The sequence below is a fragment of the Nerophis lumbriciformis genome, linkage group LG17 (genome assembly GCF_033978685.3).
Source record: "Nerophis lumbriciformis linkage group LG17, RoL_Nlum_v2.1, whole genome shotgun sequence".
In the NCBI taxonomy this organism is placed as follows: Eukaryota; Metazoa; Chordata; class Actinopteri; order Syngnathiformes; family Syngnathidae; genus Nerophis; species Nerophis lumbriciformis.
Genome location: NC_084564.2, coordinates 10,404,367 through 10,430,000, shown reverse-complemented (window position 1 = coordinate 10,430,000; position 25,634 = coordinate 10,404,367). Strand labels below are relative to the sequence as shown.

The 25,634-nt window shown below is 41.8% G+C and overlaps 1 protein-coding gene across 4 annotated transcripts in view; it reads right to left on the bottom strand.

Moving 5' to 3' along the window:
- Positions 1-25,634, bottom strand: part of bcl9l (bcl9 like) — a 76,787-nt gene that overhangs the window by 10,708 nt on the left and 40,445 nt on the right. For all 4 annotated transcript variants that reach the window (XM_061972422.2, XM_072914978.1, XM_061972421.1 and 1 more), the window contains exons 2-3: positions 8,151-8,247; positions 1,750-2,180 (exon numbers count right to left, since the gene is read on the bottom strand). In XM_061972422.2, the coding sequence (XP_061828406.1) occupies positions 1,750-2,095 (346 nt within the window). In that variant the 5' untranslated portion in view covers positions 2,096-2,180; positions 8,151-8,247. The remainder of the gene's footprint in view (positions 1-1,749; positions 2,181-8,150; positions 8,248-25,634) is intronic.

Genomic DNA, 25,634 nt, shown 5'->3' with positions numbered 1-25,634 from the left:
TGTTGCCATTGTTTCCAAACGAGCGAAGGATCATGGAATCAGCCGGAGAAAAATCGCATACGAGTCTTAAACCGAAAAGAAAACTGCAGTCATTCCATGAAGAATATTCAAAAGTCTATCCGGGAATAATTATCCGTTCCAAAAAGGGTGAAAACTACGCGAATTGCACCTTGTGCAGACAAGATTTTTCGATCGGACACGGAGGAATTAGCGATGTAAAAGACCACGTTGGGACAAAAAAACACAAGTCTAATGCCGTTGCTAGCGATACAAGTGGAAAACTTTCAACGTTTTTCGTCGCCCAAACAGATTCTTTGGATGTGATAAATGCCAAAGTTTTATTTACGGAGGCAATAATTGAGCAAACAAAAAGGTAATGACACCAATGTTATCTATTGGAATTGTTTAGTACTGTTATACTGTTAAAAGTGTTTATACTATTTATGCTTTCAAGTCCAAGTTGAAGAAATCTTGTTAAATGTTGACAGCATAACTACCAAAATACAGAAGTATGTCCTTAATATTTTTGCAGTGCTATTTCTGTTGAAAAGTTAAAATGATTACATTAGAGATGTGATGTGCCACTTTTCAAGTGTCTGATGGCTTAAATTAATTTTCATCAATTTTTCATATTTTGAATTCTTTTGAAAGGCTTACAAAAAAACTACATTTGAATTGTAATTCCATGCTATTGACAGGACTATTAATTTTAATGAAGTTAGCTTACCATGTTTACAGTATGATAATTGTGATAGAAATGTGAATTTTAGGCACAGAATATTTTTTACAATTGAACAAGGCAGTAGATTATACAAGCTTGGACAGAAAGTTAATAATGACACCAATTTTTTTTTTTATGGAGTTGTTTAGTACTGTTTTACCATTTGTTTACTGTAAAAATTGTTTATACTGTTTATACTTTCAATTAACAAATTGAAGTCTTGTGGTAGGTTGACAGGATAACTGGCATTAACTGTCAAAATAATTTCAAACTATTGAAGTTAGCTTACAGAATAAACATGTCAATCAACCCATATGATTTTTGCTGTAATATTTTTGTTTTGAAAAGTCACTGTGACTGATAGAAAAGTGATGGTTTTAGCAACATTTTAACCTGTCTGAATGCTAATAATCATTTTGCGTCGGAAAGCCCCCCTGAACCCCCCACCAGGACTTTGTCCTGGACCTACCGGGGCCTGCGGCCCCTGGACCCTGGCTACTAGGTTTTTCTGATTTCAAAAGTTGGCAGGTATGGATTAGGTATAATTATTGAATACCATTAAAATCAAGGGTAAATTTACTAAGTCAGTTTAAATATTTGAGTGTAAAAGTTAGGCCCCGACACCAAAAAGGTTTAGAACCCCTGCATTACAACATTATTTTGAATGAAGCCACAATTTTGCAACAGAACGTTTGGCATGTGGGCTTCACGTTTTCCTGTCAGCGGCCCTGGGCGGAATAAGTTTGAACTTCCCTTGGATGCATCATCAACAAGTGAAACCTCTTTTGAAGACCCACAGGGGAACTCCCTGGGTTTCCTTTGCAACCACGAGGACACCAAGCCTTGCTGCCGCTATCAGCGATCAGCGGCGTGGGGGCGGCGGGGATTCTGACGCTCGCTTAAAAGGTCGGGGCATTTCTGTCTCGTCAGACATTACGTGAGAACGCTTCCTGCCGGAGGAGGCGAGCGCACGTCCATTTGTGGCGAGACGGAAGTGATGGAGGTGAAGAAGTTAAAAAACGTCTCACCTGCTTTGGCGTCAGCCTCCAGGGTTTTAGCGGCAGCTGGTTGCGAATCACCAGAGTCCAAAGAGACGCTCCTCTCCCGCTTGCTTTTGGTTTTTAGCATCCCTCCGATGCCGCTCGCCGATTGGCTGGCGGCCTTCAGCCCGGAGTTGCTTTTGTGGACGCCATGGCCCCCGGCGGCACCGAGGCGGCTCTTGGGCCCCAGGTGACCGGCGGCTGCCTGCTGCTGCTGCTGCTGCTGCTGCTGCGGTGGCGGCGGAGCAGCCTGCAGGTTGACGGCGGCTATTTGAGCTCGTCCGTCACCGCTGAGCTGCTTGCCATGATTGGCCAGTTCATTGTCCGTGTGCATTTGATTGGCTGCCGAGTGAGGCCGAGGGCGGCTGGAGGAGAAAAGTTGCGTCCTGGACTGAAGCTCACATCACCAACGGGCAACACTGAGGGAGAAAGGACAAATGACGATTGAATGAAGGATGTTGTACGCCAGGAGGGCCACGTCAAGTATTGAGAACAGCAAATAACATATCAATATGTCTGTGCATTTTGATTATGAGGGCCCGAGCAGCTAAATCATATTTAAGTTATGCTTTTTTTCCTATGCTTTGAACCCTGTGGCTTATTAAGCGGTGCAGCTAATTTATGGATTTTTCTAGCGGCTATGTTTTGTCCTTCAAATTTTCTAGGTCTGGACGATATGGCCTTTTTTTTTGATATCTCGATATTTTTAGGCCATATCGCGATACACGATATATATCTGGATATTTTGCCTTAGCCTTGAATGAACACTTGATGCATATAATCACAGCAGTATGATGATTCTATGTGTCTACATTAAAACATTCGTCTTCATACTGCATTAATATATGCTACTTTTAAACTTTCATGCAGAGAGGGAAATCACAACTAAGTCAGTTTAGCAAAAGTGTATTTATTAAACAGTTATTAAGCAGTGGCACAAACATTCATCCATCCATCCATCCATCTTCTTCCGCTTATCCGAGGTCGGGTCGCGGGCGCAGCAGCCTAAGCAGGGAAGCCCAGACTTTCCTCTCCCCAGCCACTTCGTCCAGCTCCTCCCGGGGGATCCCGAGGCGTTCCCAGGCCAGCCGGGAGACATAGTCTTCCCAACGTGTCCTGGGTCTTCCCCGTGGCCTCCTACCGGTTGGACGTGCCCTAAACACCTCCCGAGGGAGGCGTTCGGGTGGCATCCTGACCAGATGCCTGAACCACCTCATCTGGCTCCTCTCCATGGGGAGGAGCAGTGGCTTTACTTTGAGCTCCCCCCGGATGACAGAGCTTCTCACCCTATCTCTAAGGGAGAGCCCCGCCACCCGGCGGAGGAAACTCATTTCGGCCGCCTGTACCCGTGATCTTGTCCTTTCGGTCATAACCCAAAGCTCATGACCATAGGTGAGGATGGGAACGTAGATCGACCGGTAAATTGAGAGCTTTGCCTTCCGGCTCAGCTCCTTCTTCACCACAACGGATCGATACAGCGTCCGCATTACTGAAGATGCCGCACCGATACGCCGGTCGATCTCACGATCCACTTTTCCCTCACTCGTGAACAAGACTCCGAGGTACTTGAACTCCTCCACTTGGGGCAGGGTCTCCTCCCCAACCCGGAGGTGGCACTCCACCCTTTTCCGGGCGAGAACCATGGACTCGGACTTGGAGGTGCTGATTCTCATCCCAGTCGCTTCACACTCGGCTGCGAACCGATCCAGTGAGAGCTGAAGATCCTGGCCAGATGAAGCCATCAGGACCACATCATCTGCAAAAAGCAGAGACCTAATCCTGCAGCCACCAAACCGGATCCCCTCAACGCCTTGACTGCGCCTAGAAATTCTGTCCATAAAAGTTATGAACAGAATCGGTGACAAAGGGCAGCCTTGGCGGAGTCCAACCCTCACTGGAAACGTGTCCGACTTACTGCCGGCAATGCGGACCAAGCTCTGACACTGATCATACAGGGAGCGGACCGCCACAATCAGACAGTCCGATACCCCATACTCTCTGAGCACTCCCCACAGGACTTCCTGAAGGACACGGTCGAATGCCTTCTCCAAGTCCACAAAACACATGTAGACTGGTTGGGCAAACTCCCATGCACCCAGTTCCACGACCAGGACGAAAACCACACTGTTCCTCCTGAATCCGAGGTTCGACTATCCGGCGTAGCCTCCTCTCCAGTACACCTGAATAGACCTTACCGGGAAGGCTGAGGCTCACAAACATTCATGTCATTTCAAAACAGAAAGTGCAAGATTGTCAGAGACATTTTAAAACAAGCTATTTGTGCATGATGTCACTAAGATGACTTATCAAAACAACACTAAATTTAAGTGCACTTTTTGTACAGAACGCCACTACAATAGTTAAAAACAAATAAAGCGCACTTTTGTGCATGATGTCACACAAGATATTTCAATAACTGTCAAATATAAAATGAGCTGCATATCAAATAGTATATGTCCTACGGTGTTGATGTGGAAATAGTTGCTTCGGCATTTAGTTGGTGTGGCACCGAACGGAGATGTTGACATGTAAAGACATATTCCCGCTTGAAGCCAAACCACCGTCAGACGATGGACCCCGTGCTGTTTTTCTTGGGAATTAATTATTCCTCCATTTGTTACCAGATTCGCACCTTCTTTCTCTCGTATTACCACTCAAACCACACCGTTAGATGTTAGCATCACAGCTAACGTTACCATGTCGCTACCTGTCTGCTTTGTGGGAGCGTGTGACGTCGCACACGTGACGTATGTAAGAAGGTGCGCTTGTTTTAAGTCTCTGTGAGAAGGAGAGACAAGAAAGAGTGAGAAACGCATGCAGTTTAATGCCCCGCAGCTAAAAGCAACTGCGTGAGAACGTATAATGGAATATCACGATATAGTCATTTTCTATATCGCACAGAGACAAACCCGCGATATCGAGTATATTCGATATATCGCCCAGCCCTAAATCAGACCATATTTTTCGGTGTATTAGATGATAAGAAGACATAATGAACCTTTTTGAGCAACGTAATGTTTTGTGTTCAATCGTTTTCATTCAACACAAGCAGACACACTAAAGTGGTGTTATAGTTTGTGTTACGGCGCCATCTTTTGGACGAGTTTGCTCACTGCAGGTGTTGCGGGCAGCAAATGTTTTTCCTGTTTTAATGCCTTAAACCGGAAGTAAAACCGTCCGTAGCTGTTCTGCTCAAAAGGATTCTTCATTCATCACTCCAAGCAACGTTTGTGAGTTTTACAATAGACCTAAAACAATTCAGATTTACTAAACCGTCCCATGTGTGATGTCTGTAGGAGTGTTTGCATGCATATTTGTACGTGCTATTGTAATGTAATCAAGCTAGTGTCGTTAGCATTAGCTATTATGCTATTTGCTTTGTTTCCTTTGAGCAAATTCCTCAGTAAATCCACCAAAACGTCACTGTGGAGTTATTGAGTCTGTTTAGCTGATTGGAGAACTAGCTTCCGCAGCTAGTGGGTCCATGACAATGACTTGTTTTGTTTGATCATCCGTTTTACTGCCGTGTTATAGTTACCGTTTGGAAACAAAGGTATGTAAATAAATATTTACAAAATATTTCGTACAGGTATATATCTGCGATTTATGGTCTGGCGTGGCTAATTATCTAAAAATGTTTTTTTCTTCTAAAATTTGTTGGGTGTGGCTTAAATATTAGTGCGCTACAGGGTTTCCCCTTAATGTAATTGAATGTGGCGCACCACCACGGCAATATTATTACCACCGCACCTTCAAAATGTATTTTTTTTACTTGAAAACAAATTAAAACATATTATTTTGTAGCCCCCAGAAGAAATCACAGAAAGTCGGACGCAATTTTAACTAATATTACCAATCTCATGATAACAAACGGCACAATTTCAACAGGTTTTACCTCCCGTGTACACACACTTCTGTCCCCGCGCTTCTCAGGACACACAACACCACTCACTCATTTTCCGTGTGTTTGCAAACATGGGAAAAACTAACATCAAATCCAAGCCACACGGACATAAAACATTAACATTAGCTGGTCGTTACAGTACGATTTGATACGTATAGCCTATTTTTTCGCACTATTGACAAGGGATGCCAGACCACCAGAAAAAGACTGATTACCAAAAACCACACTGCCGAAACCGGATGTAAACAAAACGCACACCACTGTCTGGAGCAGGCCTGGGCAGTTATTTTGACTCGGGGGCCACATTTAGAGAAAAAAATGTATCTGGGGGCCAGTATATCTATTTTTAGGGACACTAATACAAAACCTCATGATAATGTCTGATTGAATGCTAAAAACGTTATGACAGACCGCCTTAAAAAACAAAATGGAATTTAAATTTTTTCTATGAACGATAAAACACTGAATATTGACAAAATATGAATGGAACACCCCCTTTCGATCAACATATTTTACAATCAAGTGAAACGCAACAAAAATGCAACAAACGGTGAAATATGAACGCGAAGGGTACAAAACAAACCCACCTACAATCTGATATATCTGATACATCACTAAGCTTTAGAACTTTGTTGTGAAAATCTCCTTCCGCGCCTGTGGAAACGCTTCCCGCCCACACTGCTTGGTGCCTCGTCTGAGCTGCTGTGACGTAGATGACCATAGTAACTAATTAGATGACCATAGTAACTAATTAGATTACCCTAGTAACTGGTATATCATCCAAAAGTGCAGATTCCAACCATTGAAATACTTTGTATAGTTCAAGACTTACGGTCATTAAAAAACATCACTGCACATCATAACGGCAGCTACACTTTCCATCTTAAAGATCCCAAAAAATGTTTGGGGAATGTCCGGCGGGCCAGATTGAAAAGCTCAACAGGCCGCATGTGGCCCCCGGGCCTTAGTTTGCCCAGGTCTGGTCTGGAGCGTTGTCAGCAAGTCTGTGATGTTGACTCAATCTTCATATATATTCCAGATATACCCGCGGACAGCCTTCTACAAAATGTGCAAATATTAAAAGGACAATGGCGGCTTTTAAGGAGAGAAAGTCCAACTGCAGCAACAGTGCCAAGCAAGTGTGACGTCATGCTCGCTGGATCCTCTTTAGTCATGGAGGGACAGAAGTCATGAGTACATTCTCTAATAACACCAGAAGAAGATGCTAGATTTGATGCAAGTTGTTTTTATCTTAAAAACTGATTAAAAGTCTCTAGACACTTGAACAAATCTCAACAAAGTACATTGTACAAACAGCAGCAACAATTGAAAATATGATACCAATGAATAAAAACAGATTTGGTTTAAATGTATGTACCGTATAGATTTTTTTTTGCCTTTTTAAAGAAATATCACTATAGGAACCATGGACTCCAAGTCCGAGTCCATGGTTCTCGCCCGGGAAAGGGTGGAGTGCCATCTCCGGGTTGGGGAGGAGACCCTGCCCCAAGTGGAGGAGTTCAAGTACCTCGGAGTCTTGTTCACGAGTGAGGGAAGAGTGGATCGTGAGATCGACAGGCGGATCGGTGCGGCGTCTTCAGTAATGCGGACGCTGTATCGATCCGTTGTGGTGAAGAAGGAGCTGAGCCGGAAGGCAAAGCTCTCAATTTACCGGTCGATCTACGTTCCCATCCTCACCTATAGTCATGAGCTTTGGGTTATGACCGAAAGGACAAGATCACGGGTACAAGCGACCGAAATGAGTTTCCTCCGCCGGGTGGCGGGGCTCTCCCTTAGAGATAGGGTGAGAAGCTCTGTCATCCGGGAGGAGATCAAAGTAAAGCCGCTGCTCCTCCACATGGAGAGGAGCCATATGAGGTGGTTCGGGCATCTGGTCAGGATGCCACCCGAACGCCTCCCTACAGAGGTGTTTAGGGCACATCCGATCGGTAAGAGGCCACGGGGAAGACCCAGGACACGTTGGGAAGACTATGTCTGGGATCGCCTCGGGATCCCCCGGGAGGAGCTGGACGAAGTGGCTGGGGAGAGGGAAATCTGGGCTTCCCTGCTTAGGCTGCTGCTCCCGCGACCCGACCTCAGATAAGCGGAAGAAGATGGATCACTATAGGAAACTATGCAAATTAGTCGATGACGTCATGGTGACCACGCCCCCGACCACTACAGGTATCTTGGCAGTCTAAGGGAAACCCTGCGCTCTATAGTCTGTAACTTACGGTATATGTCGTATTTCTTCTGCCAAGAAAGTCGATTGTGTGGCTATTTGTTTATGTTTTAATACAACTTAGTTATAAGTGTGTCTGTGTACTTTTTGAGCACATTCAACAATATTGTGGTAATAATGATATTGGAATTGTGCAAACTGAGGTGTTAGACTTGAACCTGGAAAAAACTTGCATCTTGACAACAGAACAATCAGTCCACGCGATTCCGGCTCCAAAAATGAGGTTATTATATGATACCCTACCTGCGGCTGACTGGAAACACACTGAGGTCCCGGGGTAGGCCTGACACCGCCATGCTGCTCGCCCTCGCCAGGCTTCAGTGGACACCCGTGGACATCTCTGGATGGAGGAGAGAGACAATAGGATGAGGAGTAATCTCGGACATCCTTCTCAGGACCACATGAGCCAGACCAGACGCCGGTAAGAGAGCCAAGGCCTCGTCTTTTAGCGGTTGGCCGGCAGAGTTTTTGGACTTGACTCTGAAGTAGCCCAGCAGCATTCTGGGTCCCTCCCCTCGGCCAACACATTGCCAAACACAGGAAGACATTCCACGAGGCGTTCTGGAGCAAGGCCTGACTCACCCCGCTCAAAACATGCCTCGCTCTTGACAGGTTACGCTGTTAGCCAATCTTTCCCACACACATCAAACTGGAACATTCCGTAGGTCTGCTGTGCCTTTCACACAGGAATACGCCAGTGTCGACTTTCCCCGTCGTCTACAGCGTTCTACACACTCCCACACCTCATCTTCACGCTGCCCTGGCTTGTGGAGGTGCCCTGCATGTACTTAGTTTTTCGTGACTGCTTGTACCCTACTTCCCGGACCACAGAACTGAATTATTTAGTACGTTTATATAGGCCGCAACATGTAAACTAGGGGTGCAACAATTTGTCGACAATAGTCGGAGACGTCACCACTATTATCTTTGCGGACGAGGTAAATACAATTAAATATTTACTGTGACCTAAAACCGGCGCATAGTGCTTCGCTCAGCCTGTGTCCGTAAGACCAAGTCCCGTTCCCGTTCTAGACGAGAACCCTCAGTGCCGCTCACTCACCTTCGCCAGTCAAAGGGTGAGCACAACGGCGTAATTAGTCATTAACTCAATCCAGAACAGGGAGACGCCTTGTTCGCCAGGCCAGCGCTCCATCACTCATTAACTCAGCGGGGCCGGTCGGACGTCGCCCCTGTTTGACGAATGTGACTCAGCGGCTTTGTGGCGGACTAATCGCACGCGGAGCGTCTGACCTTCGAGTACACGGCCAAGACAAGAGATAGGCCTATCTGGGACTGACCTGGAAGATAGCGGCCAGACGCCCCACTTCAAGGAGAGCGAGTCGAGGGCCACAACCATCGCAAGTTGCGAACAGTCTCTGTGATCCACATTGGCAAACATCATCGTCATCATCGTCATCAGATTCTCAATTCTTTCAATTGCATCTTTCTTTTTTTTTTAACGTGACTAAGTAGGAGCGGTAATTTTCAGTGCATTATTAGTCAATAGTGTGCAAATAATAGTTTATAATTTTTTTAAATTTTTCAATGTACATGGATGAAGGTGTGTGTTGCTGGACATTATCTGGACTGGACCTGGTTTAAAAAAACCTTTAAACAAATCTAATTTCATTGACAACCTAGTCTGGTGAAGATAAGGTCCTTTAAAAAAAAAAAAAATTAAAAAAAAGATAAATAAATAAACATTTTCCTGGATAAAAAAGAAAGTAAAACAATATAAAAACAATTACATAAAAAATAGTAAATAATGAAAATGTTAGTGGACCAGCGGCACACACAATCATGTGTGCTCCAGGGACTGTGTCCCTTGCAGACTGTATTGTGGGAACCAGAATATTGGTAGCAGAAAGAAACAACCCCTTTTGTGTGAGTCGGTGTGGATGAGTGTGAATGGGGGAGGGAGGTTTTTTGGGTTGATGCACTAATTGAAAGTGTATCTATTGTTTTTTTATGTTGATTTAATAAAAATAAATTTCAAAAAAAATATTTTAAAAAATCATAGTTCATACACATATATATATATATATATATATATATATATATATATATATATATATATATATATATATATATATATATATATATATATATATATATATATATATATATATATATATATATATATATATATATATAAAAAGGCTTCACCTTTTCTCCTTCAAACATATTGCTGGGTGTTGTGGCCAAACAGCTCAATTTTTGTTTCATCTGACCACAGAACTTTCCTCCAGAAGGTCTTATCTTTTTCAATGTGTTGTCAGATGAAACAAAAATTGAGCTGTTTGGCCACAATACCCAGCAATATGTTTGGAGGAGAAAAGGTGCGGCCTTTAATCCCAGGAACACCAAGCCTACCGTCAAGCATGGTGGTGGTAGTATTATGCTCTGGGCCTGTTTTGCTGCCGATGGAACTGGTGCTTTACAGAGAGTAAATGGGACCATGAAAAAGGAGGATTACCTCCAAATTCTTCAGGACAAGCTAAAATCATCAGCCCGGAGGTTGGGTCTTGGGCGCAGTTGGGTGTTCCAACAGGACAATGACCCCAAACACACGTCAAAAGTGGTAAAGGAATGGCTAAATCAGGCTAGAATTAGAGTTCTACAATGGCCTTCCCAAAGTCCTGCCTTAAATGTGTGGACAATGCTGAAGAAACAAGTCCATGTCAGAAAACCAACACATTTAGCTGAACTGCACGAATTTTGTCAAGAGGAGCGGTCAAAAACTCAAGCAGAAGCTTGTGGATGGCTACCAAAAGTGCCTTATTGCAGTGAAACTTGCCAAGGGACATGTCAGCAAATATTAACATTGCTGTATGTATACTTTTGACCCAGCACATTTGCTCACATTTTCAGTAGACCCATAATAAATTGATAAAAGAACCAAACTTCATGAATGTTTTTTGTGACCAACAAGTATGTGCTCCAATCACTCTATCACAAAAAAATAAGAGTTGTAGAAAACTCAAGACAGCCATGACATTATGTGTATGTAAGTGTATGTAAACTTTTGATCGCAACTGTGCACACACACACACACACACACACACACACACACACACACACACACACACACACACACACACACACACACACACACACACACACACACACACACACACACACACACACACACACACACACACACACACACACACACACACACACACATTACGAAGAAATAGCGATTGTTGAAGTGAAGGACCGGAATTGACGTCTACGCTGTCCTGTATTTGCTTACATTGCTTAAGTTTTTAACGTAAGTGAGTTGAAAAATAAAGCTAAGGTAGATCCACGCTGATGTCGGTTGCTCCTCTACTTAACAGCCATAAAAAGATTAGAACACACTCTTCATTCAGACATTATAATACTTTCATTTATTTTCACGTAAAAAATGTTTAAGGTGTGGCCACGTATTTTATTTTGTAGCAATAGTAGTGACTTCCTTGTTCTTTACGGAATCCGGTCAACTTCCTTTGTTTTCACTTTATCGAACTGCGACGAGGCCACCTTGGGGCCACACTGGTGCCAGTGTGCGTTTATACTGGAGTCTGATAAAGATCACATTTGACTTGTAATCAAATTGGCCTGCAGTGTAAACATAGTCATTGTGTTAATCTTCCAACCTTCATTGTATTACTTTAAGACTTTTCATTCCATTTGTTTATAAAGTCTCAAATTTATAAAGTCACATTTTTTCACTAGAATAGTGGAATATTCCCAATGTGGGCTAAATAAAGTATATTCTACCCCGCAAATATAATGCTCATAAGAGCTGGACGATTATGACAAATATAATAATCACAATTATTTTGATTGATATTGTAATCATGATTTATACACGATTATTCATTCATCTGAAAACATGAGTATTTATGGTACCACCAAAACTCAACTTTGAATATAGTTATACATAAATAATTAAAATAATCAAAGTAATCGCAATACATTTAAATAATATCCATCCATATTCTACCATTTGTCCCTCTGCAATAGCAATATAAAAAACTATAAAATTCAGTTTTAATTGTTTTTAATTCAGTTTTTTACCTTTTACACCTATTTTACCACACTAGAGCAGTGGTCCCCAATCTTTTTGTAGCTGCGGACCAGTCAACGCTTGAAAATTTGTCCCACGGACCAGGGCGGCGGGGGGATGGTATTTATTTATTTATTTATTTTTCGTCATAAAGAAATACAATCATGTGTGCTTACTAGAGATGCGCGGATAGGCAATTATTTCATCCGCAACCGCATCACAAAAGTCGTCAACCATCCGCATCCACCCGAACTAACATTTAATCAAAACCGCACCCGCCCGCACCCGCCCGTTGTTATATATCTAATATAGACGATGCAAGGCATTAGTGAGGTTATAAAGCTTTTGCCTGTTAAAGAAAGGAGACTGATCCAATGCAGCAGAGACATTCAATGCGTGCCACGCTGTCACGGCCCAGACGCACACCAGTGCGCAATCATCTGGAAGCCGCGCTGAGCGCACCTCCAAGCGCGCTCGCGCCACTCAAACTGCTGCAGGCAGCTGCGTTCTATCTTGTTTTAACATCCTGTGGCACTCTTCTGGGATCACGGCGGACGAAACTGCTCATGCTCAGGGTGTTTGTGGAGGTTCGGGGTTTTGCACAAATGTGATGCACCATGTTAGATGTCCCGGTTTTGTGACTGTTGTAGACATAAACAGCGTCGCAGCTCTTGCAAATCACGTAGCCAGCATTACTATCATCCTGATTTACAACCTCATAAAAACGAGTCCACGCTGAACTTTTCTGGCCTTTTTTCCCCTGGTCTTTAGTATTCCCTTTTTTAGTTTGTCGCGTACCACGTTTGCTGCCGGCGTTGCCATCTCTTATTTTTTCTTCTTCTGTTGTGGCATATGCTGCAGGTGCTTGCTTGTTTTTCGTATGTGGGTAACAACATTTAACTATGTATATATATTTCCGAATTGGTTTAACTGCCACCTGCCTGAATCTATTTAAAATCTTTTTTTTTTTTTTATTTCAACCGCCCGACCCAACCCGCGGATAAAATCAAATTTTTTTTTATTTCAACCGCCCGACCCGCGGATAATCCGCGGACTCCACGGTTGTGTCCGCAAACCGCGCATCTCTAGTGCTTATGGACTGTATTGATCTCTATATTGATATATAATGTATATATTGTGGTTTTTTTACGTTGTTTTAATAAAAAAATAAAATAAAATAACACATTTTTATTTTTATTTTTTTAATTCTTGTGCAGCCCGGTACCAATCGGTCCACGGACCGGTACCGGGCCGCGGCCCGGTGGTTGGGGACCACTGCACGAGAGTACAAGCTTTTTGCGTGAAATAAAATTTAATAAAATGTTTGTTAAAAAGTTTTTAAAAATCCTTACATTTATTGGTGCAATTCATCTTTGGACAATTGTATCCAGTATTTCAGGTCAAAGCATAATAATTTGTGCTTTAAGTTAAGTATGCTTGTGAAAGGTACTTTTTGAAACCTCTATTTTTGTTGGCGCAGTCAGACTGGATGTGGCGCACCGCGCTATTATTGTGAAGGGACAACGTGTGCTGTGCTGTTCTCCGCTGGATGACCAGTAATGAGATGATTCGAGGCTGTAAAAAATAATTTTTTTAAAAAAAAAGACAGTAGAAAGTAGCTGCTGTCCCGGGTGTACATTGATGTTACATCCACGATGTCGTTCACAACAACACAAGCAGGTGAGATGTGTTGTTCTTGCTAGCGTTAGCTTCGTAGTTTAGTCGTCGTTTCAAGTGGCCGTCTCAAAATATTTTAGTTTTGCACGGGGCGGTTGAGTGTGATAGGGATGATTTGAGCGCTACCGGACACATTATTTCCCTAAACAAATGTTCATTGTCCTCATAATAACATTTCACTCACATTTACGTCAAAATCACATCGCCTTAATAATGATAATAATAATAATAATAATAACTACAAAATTCCCATGGAAATTTTGATGGACCTGCTATCTGTGCCCTGGACCTTTGGCCGTGCTTTTAAGATGGTGCAGAGTGTCAGAATCCGTTAGTTTTAGGTGTAACTGTATAAAAAGAGCTACAGAGTTAACCTAAAACGGTAGCATGCTTAACGTATTTTTCGGACTATAAGTCGCAGTTTTTTTTCATAGTTTGGCCGGGGGTGCGACTTATACTCAGGAGCGACTTATGTGTGAAATTATTAACACATTAGCGTAAAATATCAAATAATATTATTTAGCTCATTCACGTAAGAGACTAGACGTATAAGATTTCATGGGATTTAGCGATTAGGAGTGACAGATTGTTTGGTAAACGTATAGCATGTTCTATATGTTATAGTTATTTGAATGACTCTTACCATAATATGTTACGTTAACATACCAGTTGGTTATTTATGCCTCATATAACGTACACTTATTCAGCCTGTTGTTCACTATTCTTTATTCATTTTAAATTGCCTTTCAAATGTCTATTCTTGGTTTTTATCCAATAAATTTCCCCAAAAAATGCGACTTATACTCCAGTGCGACTTATATATGTTTTTTTCCTTCTTTATTATGCATTTTCGGCTGGTGCGACTTATACTCCGGTGCGACTTATACTCCGAAAAACACGGTACATTAAAATGCTAACATTTAGCATGTGTGCTAACGACGGCATGCTAACAGTTAGCATGTCTCACATTTCAAGTAACACGGCTGTAAGGTGTATGGCTGCGTAAATAGAGGAAAAAGTGTAAAATTAGATGAAAAAGTTAGCTTGCTGGCATGCTATCGTTCGCATGTTAACAAGTGTCACATACCAAGTTATATGACTCTGGGTTAAACAATTGCAAAACTAGCTAAAAAAGTTAGCATGCTAATGTTAACATGCTAGCAAGCTAACGTGAGCATGATAATAGTTAGCTTGTGTCACATACCAAGTTATATGACTCTGGGTTAAACAATTGCAAAACTAGCTAAAAAAGTTAGCATGCTAATGTTAACATGCTAGCAAGCTAACGTGAGCATGATAATAGTTAGCTTGTGTCACATACCAAGTTATATGACTCTGGGTTAAACGGTTGCAAAACTAGCTAAAAAAGTTAGCATGCGAATATTAACATGCTAGCAAGCTAACGTGAGCATGATAATAGTTAGCTTGTGTCACATACCAAGTTATATGACTCTGGGTTAAACGGTTGCAAAACTAGCTAAAAAAGTTAGCATGCTAATGTTAACATGCTAGCAAGCTAACGTGAGCATGATAATAGTTAGCTTGTGTCACATACCAAGTTATATGACTCTGGGTTAAACGGTTGCAAAACTAGCTAAAAAAGTTAGCATGCGAATGTTAACATGCTAGCAAGCTAACGTGAGCATGATAATAGTTAGCTTGTGTCACATACCAAGTTACATGACTCTGGGTTAAACGGTTGCAAAACTAGCTAAAAAAGTTAGCATGCTAATGTTAACATGCTAGCAAGCTAACGTGAGCATGATAATAGTTAGCTTGTGTCACATACCAAGTTATATGACTCTGGGTTAAACGGTTGCAAAACTAGCTAAAAAAGTTAGCATGCGAATGTTAACATGCTAGCAAGCTAACGTGAGCATGATAATAGCTAGCTTGTGTCACATACCAAGTTATATGACTCTGGGTTAAACGGTTGCAAAACTAGCTAAAAAAGTTAGCATGCTAATGTTAACATGCTAGCAAGCTAACGTGAGCATGATAATAGTTAGCTTGTGTCACATACCAAGTTATATGAGTAAGTTTTATGGCTGGGGAATTGGAGAAAAAAAACAATTAGCTAAAAAAGTAAGCACTTTACTTTTCGCATGCTAACATTAGCATGTTAGCAGTTAACGAGTGTCACATACCAAGTTATATGACTAAGGTAAACCGTTGCAAAATTAGATCACAAAGAATTAGGGATTTCCGATATTATCGGCCGATAAATGCTTTAAAATGTAATATCGGAAATTATCGGTATCGGTTTCAAAAAGTAAAAATTATGACTTTTTAAAAGGCCGCTGTGTACACGGAGGTAGGGAGAAGTACAGAGCGCCAATAAACCTTAAAGGCACTGCCTTTGCGTGCCGGTCCAGTCGCATAATATCTACGGGTTTTCACACACACAAGTGAATGCAAATCATACTTGGTCAACAGCCATACAGGTCACACTGAGGGTGGCCGTACAAACAAATTTAACACGGTTACAAATATGCGCCACACTGTGAACCCACACCAAACAAGAATGACAAACACATTTTGGGAGAACATCCGCACCGTAACACAACAGAACAAATACCCAGAACCCCTGGCAGCACTAACTCTTGCGGGACGCTACAATATACACCCCCCGCTACCACCAAACCCCGCCCACCTCAACCTCCTCATGCTCTCCCTGAGAGAGCATGAGGAGGTTGAGGTGGGCGGAAATGCCCCCCTCTACCTCAAAGAACTACTCACCCCCAAATCCTCCACACGACACCTCCGCTCCGGACAGGCTAACCTCCAAGGACAAAGCTACAAACAATGGGAGACCAGGCTTTCTGCTTCGCCGCTCCCAGCCTGTGGAACACTCTCCCTGACCACCTGAGGGCACCACAGACTGTGGATGCTTTTAAAAAAGGCTTAAAAGCCCTTCTTTTTTTTTTTTAGATATATGCATACTAGTTATAGCTATTTGGCTATTCTAGTTTTTATTTTATTTTTTTAATACACTATAGCACTTTGAGATTGTTTACTCAATATAAAGTGCTTTTTACAAATAAAATCTATTATCTTTATTATTAAATACCCAGAACCCCTTGCAGCACTAACTCTTTCGGGACGCTACAATATACACCCCCCGCTACCACCAACCCCCAACCCCCCCAACTCAACCCCGCCCACCTCAACCTCCTCATGCTCTCTCAGGGAGAGCATGTCCCAAATTCCAAGCTGCTGTTTTGAGGCATGTTAAAAACAAGTATGCACTTTGTGACTTCAATAATAAATATGGCAGTGCCATGTTGGCATTTTTTTTCCCATAACTTGAGTTGATTTATTTTGGAAAACGTTGTTACATTGTTTAATGCATCCAGCGGGGCATCACAACAAAATTAGGCATAATAATGCGTTAATTCCAAGACTGTATATATCGGTATCGGTTGATATCGGAATCGGTAATTAAGAGTTGGACAATATTGGGATATTGGCAAAAAAGCCATTATCAGACATCTCTACAAAGAATAATAATAATAATAAAGTTTGAAGTATGAGCAATAATGATATGGGCGCTGGCATTGCAGCAGGCTCATAATAATAATAATAATAATATTAAAACAAACAGTGTATACTCACTGAATTAAACAATGGAGGCGTATTCATATGAGAACTAAGTGGCGCCAACTAAGGTGTTTTCTAGTCCCAAATAACAGCCGTGGTACTATAATAAATGAAATCAAGGGCTGAGACTTCCTCAAAAGTGTCAGTCAAGGTGCTCAAGTGCACGCTGACACACTCTGAAAATGTCCTCGCACCAGTTGAGCTTGTTATGCAAAAAGAAGGCTGCTATGACTAATCAGACGTGTGCACATTAACTGTCGCTCAGCTCGCGGCCCACCAATCAGGGACCAGACACACCGAAGCATGTCACAGCTCCTCTCTGGGCGAGCGACACAAGCTGTCAGCTGGCAGCAGCAGGATCGTTCAGCAAATGAAAGCCGTTCACTCCATGCAGCGCCGGCGTCCGTAAAGTTTGCCTATTCAAGTCTCGTCAGCAGCGGCTCAAGTCTGGACTTAAGTAGCACTAGTGTGGAAAAACAAGTTGCCTCTATTGAAGCTATTATCATGTATGTCTGATTTTTGACTAAAAAAGACATACCTGCCAACTTTTGAAATCAGAAAAACCTAGTAGCCAGGGTCCAGGGGCCGCAGGCCCCGGTAGGTCCAGGACAAAGTCCTGGTGGGGGGTTCCTTCGCCCCCCGACGCAAAATGATTATTAGCATTCAGACAGGTTAAAATGTTGCTAAAACCATCACTTTTCTATCAGTCACAGTGACTTTTCAAAACAAAAATATTACAGCAAAAATCATATGGGTTGATTGACATGTTTATTCTGTAAGCTAACGTCAATAGTTTGAAATTATTTTGACAGTTAATGCCAGTTATCCTGTCAACCTTTCACAAGACTTCAATTTGTTAATTGAAAGTATAAACAGTATAAACACTTTTTACAGTAAACAAATGGTAAAACAGTACTAAACAATTCCATTAAAAAAAAAAATTGGTGTCATTATTAACTTTCTGTCCAAGCTTGTATAATCTACTGCCTTGTTCAATTGTAAAAAATATTCTGTGCCTAAAATTCACATTTCTATCACAATTATCATACTGTAAACATGGTAAGCTAACTTCATTAAAATTAATAGTCCTGTCAATAGCATGGAATTACAATTCAAATGTAGTTTTTTGTAAGCCTTTCAAAAGAATTCAAAATATGAAAAATTAATGAAAATTAATTGAAGCCATCAGACACTTGAAAAGTGGCACATCACATCTCTAATGTAATCATTTTAACTTTTCAACAGAAATAGCACTGCAAAAATATTAAGGACATACTTCTGTATTTTGGTAGTTATGCTGTCAACATTTAACAAGATTTCTTCAACTTGGACTTGAAAGCATAAATAGTATAAACACTTTTAACAGTATAACAGTACTAAACAATTCCAATAGATAAAATTGGTGTCATTACCTTTTTGTTTGCTCAATTATTGCCTCCGTAAATAAAACTTCGGCATTTATCACATCCAAAGAATCTGTTTGGGCGACGAAAAACGTTGAAAGTTTTCCACTTGTATCGCTAGCAACGGCATTAGACTTGTGTTTTTTTGTCCCAACGTGGTCTTTTACATCGCTAATTCCTCCGTGTCCGATCGAAAAATCTTGTCTGCACAAGGTGCAATTCGCGTAGTTTTCACCCTTTTTGGAACGGATAATTATTCCCGGATAGACTTTTGAATATTCTTCACGGAATGACTGCAGTTTTCTTTTCGGTTTAAGACTCGTGTGCGATCTTTCTCCAGCTGATTCCATGATCGTTCGCTCGTTTGGAAACAATGGCCTCGTGCTTGGCATTCGGAATGGCTCGACAGGAAGTTACGGGAAGCAGTGTCAATTGTCATTGTTACGCGATTTCGTGAATAAAACTAAATTTTTTTTTATTTTTTTTAATTAATGAAAAAACATATTTTTTATCACTGCAACCGTAATAGGTTGATGAAAACCATACTAATTACGGGAAAACCCGAGTAGTTGGCAGGTATGAAAAGACTTCCCAAGTTCACGGATAAATAGATATGATCAAAATACGTAGTATCAATCTCACAGAGATTCCCGAGCCATTTTAATCCAACTTCTTTTATTGGCATTTTCAAATAGACAGAAAAAAGTGCAAGTCGGAACAGTACAATTTTAAAGTCAGTAAATTATTCACACCCTTTCCCTTAAAACCCAAACCACCCACCCACCCTCCCACCCCACTCAGGTCACACCAACAAGGGATACCGAGCCATTTTAAAGGGGAACATTATCACAATTTCAGAAGGGTTGAAACCATTAAAAATCAGTTCCCAGTGGCTTATTTTATTTTTCAAAGTTTTTTTCAAAATTTTACCCATCACGCAATATCCCTAAAAAAAAGCTTCAAAGTGCCTGATTTTAACCATCGTTATATAAACCCGTCCATTTTCCTGTGACGTCACACAGTGATGCCGATACAAACAAACATGGCGCATAGAACAGCAAGCTGTAGCGACATTAGCTCGGATTCAGACTCGGATTTCAGCGGCTTAAGCGATTCAACAGATTACGCATGTATTGAAACGGATGGTTGTAGTGTGGAGGCAGGTAGCGAAAACGAAATTGAAGCTATTGAGCCATATCGGTTTGAACCGTATGCAAGCGAAACCGACGAAAACGACACGACAGCCAGCGACACGGGAGAAAGCAAGGACGAATTCGGCGATCGCCTTCTAACCAACGATTGGTATGCGTTTGTTTGGCATTAAAGGAAACTAACAACTATGAACTAGGTTTACAGCATATGAAATACATTTGGCAACAACATGCACTTTGAGAGTGCAGACAGCCCAATTTTCAGCAATTAATATATTCTGTAGACATACCCTCATCCGCGCTCTTTTCCTGAAAGCTGATCTGTCCAGTTTTAGAGTTGATGTCAGCAGGCCAGGGAAGCTAGGGTCGATAGGGGGTTTAGCTCGCTCGTCTGCGGGAACAAACTGCCGCCATTGCTTGCCGTGCTACCGAGGTCCTTTGTCCCTGAATTGCTCACACCCTCCGGCAGATTCAATGGGGGTCTGGCGGCAGATTTCTTTGACTTTATCGTTGGAAATGCATCTGCTTTGAGTGTCGCAGGATATCCACACATTCTTGCCATCTCTGTCGTAGCATAGCTTTCGTCGGTAAAGTGTGTGGAACAAATGTCCAATTTCTTGCCACTTTGGCATCTTTGGGCCACTGGTGCAACTTGAATCCGTCCCTGTTCGTGTTGTTACACCCTCCGACAACACACCGACGAGGCATGATGTCTCCAAGGTACGGAAAACAGTCGAAAAAACGGAAAATAACAGAGCTGATTTGACTCGGTGTTTGTAATGTGTTTGAGAAAATGGCGGATTGCTTCCCGATGTGACGTCACAACGCTCCGAGAGCGAATAATAGAAAGGCGTTTAATTCGCCAAAATTCACCCATTTAAAGTTCGGAAATCGGTTAAAAAAATATATGGTCTTTTTTCTGCAACATCAAGGTATATATTGACGCTTACATAGGTCTGGTGATAATGTTCCCCTTTAAGAGTTAATGAGTACCCACAGATCCCTTCCCCATCAACAACAATGCTAATCAAGCAGACTTTGTGAGAGCCAACAACGATTACTTTGGAAACAATTATGATTCAGGACCTTATATTTTTGAGCCCGGACACAAAGAGGATTAGAAATAAGTTTGCTAAACGGATGTAGCTTTATTGTGATACTATAGCATCCGCTGCATTGCTGGGTTAAACCTTAATAAAATGTATTGTAATATTTCCCACTCTTGCTGGGATGCCAACTGACGGGACGCTCACATAATTCTGTTTAGATCAGGGGTCGGCAACCCGCGGCTCCGGAGCCGCATGCGGCTCTTTGATCACTCTGATGCAGCTCAGCAGCTTACTTGCCGAACCCCCCGATTTTCCCGTGAGACTTCCGGATTTTAGTGCCTCTCGCAGAAAACCCCCGGGATTAATATTCACCGATTTTCACCCTTACAGTTATAAGAAGGGCGTGCCGTGATGGTACAGCATTTGGCGCCCCCTACAATCTGTATTAACAGCGTGCCAGCCCAACCACTTGTTATACAGTATGCATCTTCTGCTTGCACACGTACGTGACAGCAAGGCATACTTGGTCAACAGCCACACAGGTTACACTGACGGTGACCATATAAAACAACTTTAACACTCTTACTAATAATGCGCCATACTTTGAAACAAAACCAAACAAGAATGACAAACACATTTCGGGAGAACATCTGCACCTTAACACAACATAAACACAACAGAACAAATACCCAGAATCCCATGCAGCCCTGACTCTTCCGGGCTACATTATACACCCCTGCTACCACCAAACCCCGCCCCCTCTGTGCGTTGGTTGAGGTGGGCGGGGTTTGGTAGCGGGGGTGTATAATGTATCCCGGAAGAGTTAGGGCTGCATGGGATTCTGGGTATTTGTTCTGTTGTGTTTATGTTGTGTTACGGTGCAGATGTTCTCCCGGAATGTGTTTGTCATTGTTGTTTGGTGCGAGTTCACAGTGTGGCGCATTATTAGTAAGAGTGTTAAAGTTTTTTTTATACCGCCACCGTCAGTGTAACCTGTGTGGTTGTTGACCAAGTATGCCTTGCTGTCACCAACGTGAACAAGCGGAAGCCCCATACAACGTGTGGCATATCACGCACGCCGGTTGTAGTGGGCGCTATATGCTGTACCATCACGGCACGCATGACGCGGACAAGCGCCATTCATATAAAACCTGCGTGCCGCACCAGCATTCAAATTCCATATTAAGGTGTGGGCAGCGTGTCTGAAACCCCTGGTTTATACATAGCACAAAGCCAAAAAAAAACTTTGTATGCAGTGTTATTTCATTTAAAATTTAAAAATCTTTTTGTGGCTCCCATTGTTTTCTATAATTTGTGAAACTGGTCAAAATGGCTCTTTGACTGGTAAAGGTTGCCGACCCCTGCACTAGATGAAGAATCAATCACAATCCTCACCAAGGGTTAAAAAATGTTGCCGCAACAACCGTCTTTGTGTGTCTTTTTTGCCATCTCGGGGATGTGAAAGTGGACCAGCCTGTCGGTCCATGGCCACATTTGTCTACTAGCGGGTGAATTTACTTTCAGCAACTTTGAGTGTGTCGACAATAGCAGCGTAAGCTAGCATTAGCTCACTGTTATCAATGCGCCGCTAAAATAGCCCGTCTGCGTTGGCACTTATTACAATATCACTCATATTTGGTTAATTTTCAGGTCACAACATGTAAATGGAGTATTGTTGGCGCTTTCTGGATGTTTTTAGTGAGTATAATGAGCGCAACAGAGAACCCTCAATCTGTTGACTCAATCGTTTGCTATTTATTTACATGTATAAAAACAAGCCAAGCATATGTGTTCTTGTCTTATATAAGGATTGTGAACGATAAACACCACATCTTTTTCCAATGTTTACATATTTCCAGTATGACTGATCTAATAATATGGTCAGACAGAGTGCAGAGGTGTTACTACCGTGATGTCAATCTCGGAAAATAGCTGAAGGTATACAGAGCTGAATATTCAAAATGTCTGACTGAATGTGGCATTTTGTGATGTTTAAACTGTGGATAAACTTTGTGGATTGTGAATACAATTGGATATGGTTTAATGGATACAATGAAACACAAATAAGTATATAAAGTAGGGGAGTAACGGTACGTGTATTTGTATTGAACCGTTTCGGTACGGGGGTTTTGGTTCGGAGGTGTACCGAACGAGTTTCCACACGAACATATTAAGTAGCCGCCTCCGCTTCCTTCTGCCTCTGTTTCTGTCAGTCCTCTACATAGCACCCAGCATTGTCCCACCCACACAACCATCTGATTGGTTACAAACAGAGCGGTAACAGCCAATCAGCAGTGCGTATTCAGAGCGCATGTAGTCAGTGCTTAGCGTTTAGCAGGTAAGCATCAGGCAGCGGACTCTCCCCAAATGATGATAAACACCTCCCAGTCAACTACTAGTAACATCACTATGAGCCCGTTGACCTTCTAGAAACATAAGCGGCAGCTCAGCTCGCTCGCAGTCCTGGCTTGAGGTGAAGGCTAATTTGCTTTTAGCGTAATGTTAGCTCATTTTGCGTTGTGTGTGCGTGTGTTACGGACAGCAAAGCCCTGTCTGTTATTTCACTTTACCTTTTTCTGTGTTGATTGAGCTGTGTTGAAGCAGCAAAAAAGGACATTATGTTAAATGAAGAGTTTCTGTCTCTGATAGTTGATATAATAATGTAACTGCATCATTAAGCCTACATGAACTCCATGGTGTTCAAGGATGAATAGTCTCTCCTATTGCTATTGTACTACTTTTTCAGCTATAGTTACATTAATCATTAGTAATGGAGCAGCCTAGTTTTGAATGGCAGGGTCCCTGCTATCACACGTTGATAAAAATATTACATTTACATAATAAAAATCAACTACAGGCTTCCCAAGTGCTGTAATAAATTAAGCATGATGAGTTGACTTGAAACTGTTTAATGTTGCAATTTTTAAATGTAGTAGAAAAGTTTTGTCATTTTATTTAATCTGAGCAACAATTTGAGGCAGTTTAATGTTGATTAACGTGGGCAGAATTATTATAGTGTTCCCAATGTTAAAAGGATAAAGCCATTGTTTACAAATTTGGTAAATAAATAACCAAAACATTTATATTTTGTTGTTTTCTTACTGTACCGAAAATGAACCTAACCGTGACCTCTAAACCGAGGTACGTACCGAACCAAAATTTTTGCGTACCGTTACACCTCTAGGTTTAATGGATACAATGAAACACAAATAAGTATATAAAGTCAACTTGTTTTTCCACTCTACTGTTACTTTAAGAGTGCTCATTAGTGTTCCTCAACATGACGCTCATTAACACTCTTTTCTGTGGTCAAACTGTGAGGAACTTACCGTAATCAGGAGACAATAAAAGACTCAAAACGACTTCCTCGGCATTTCTAACACAAGTTACACAGCATATTGTTAATATCCATGTCAAAATGTGACAGGTTTACCTTTGACCCATACACCAGTTGCACAGGACACGCCTATTGTACAAATTGAGAATGAAACCACAACCTCCCTGGCAGAGTCAGTTCATAACTCAGCAAGTGTGCCAAACTCAAAAAATGTTTTTTTTACTATTTCCAGACTCTAAGGGTCGGATGTACAATTCAGATTTTTTTGTCAAATACGACCTTTTTAGTTGCCGTTCATATTACAAAAAAAAAAGTGGATTCCAATGTGAATACCATCTGACCCGCATGCATGGCGCATTTGTGGCAAACTTAAGGATTTTATGCAATGAAACGCAACATTTTCTGAATGTAATTATTGCGCATAGAAGATTAAGTAGGAAGAGGACAAATATTTTGGCTTATGCAGTTTTAGGGGATATTTTGCTTAGATGTCTGCTTGAAGAGCGTGTCTGTGGGCGAGTTCTTGAAACCTTATTTTCAGCAGATTTCTGCTCCGTTGTCAACTATTTATTTTTTAATCGTCTATGACGCTTATCGCTTTTTGATGACATTCTGGTTGGATGAATGCGACTTAAGTGCGAGAACGTTCACGTTGAGGACGCATCGCATATATATGTCCGATTTATTTCCACATACAAAAGAGGCCTGGGTCAAAAATGAAAAATTCAAAATTGCACACGAACGATACGGACCTAAAAAAATCGGATTTGACCTGCAGTGTGAACAAGGCCAAACAAAGCTTATATATATATATATATATATCAGTGACGTGCGGTGAGGTTGATGGCTGGTGAGGCACTGACTTCATCACAGTCAGATTTACAAAAATATGAACCCTAAAGAGTATCTAATTCACCATTTGATTGGCAGCAGTTAACGGGTTGTGTTTAAAAGCTCATACCAGCATTCTTCCCTGCTTGGCACTCAGCATCAAGGGTTGGAATTGGGGGTTAAATCACCAAAAATTATTCCCGGGTGCGGCGCCGCTGCTGCCCACTGCTCCCCTCACCTCCCAGGGGGTGATCAAGGGATGGGTCAAATGCAGAGGACAAATTTCATTACACCTAGTGTGTGTGTGACAATCATTGGTACTTTAACTTAATTTTAACTTTACACATACAAACTGTAGAACACAAAAAAGCACATTTAATAAAAAAAACGTTATTATGGTCTTACCTTTACTTATAAATGAAGTCCATTCGCCGCTGTTGTGCTGGATTAATGCACCCCCTGACGGGAGTTTTATATCAACTAAAGCCCTCACTTCAACTTTCCACGTGCAAGATTGAATCTATTTAAAAAAAAGTGTAACCGAGGGTTTATAAATGTCGCCTATACTGTATGAAACTACAAAATAACAAACACGGAGGCTCCAGTTTACACGAGGACCACTTTA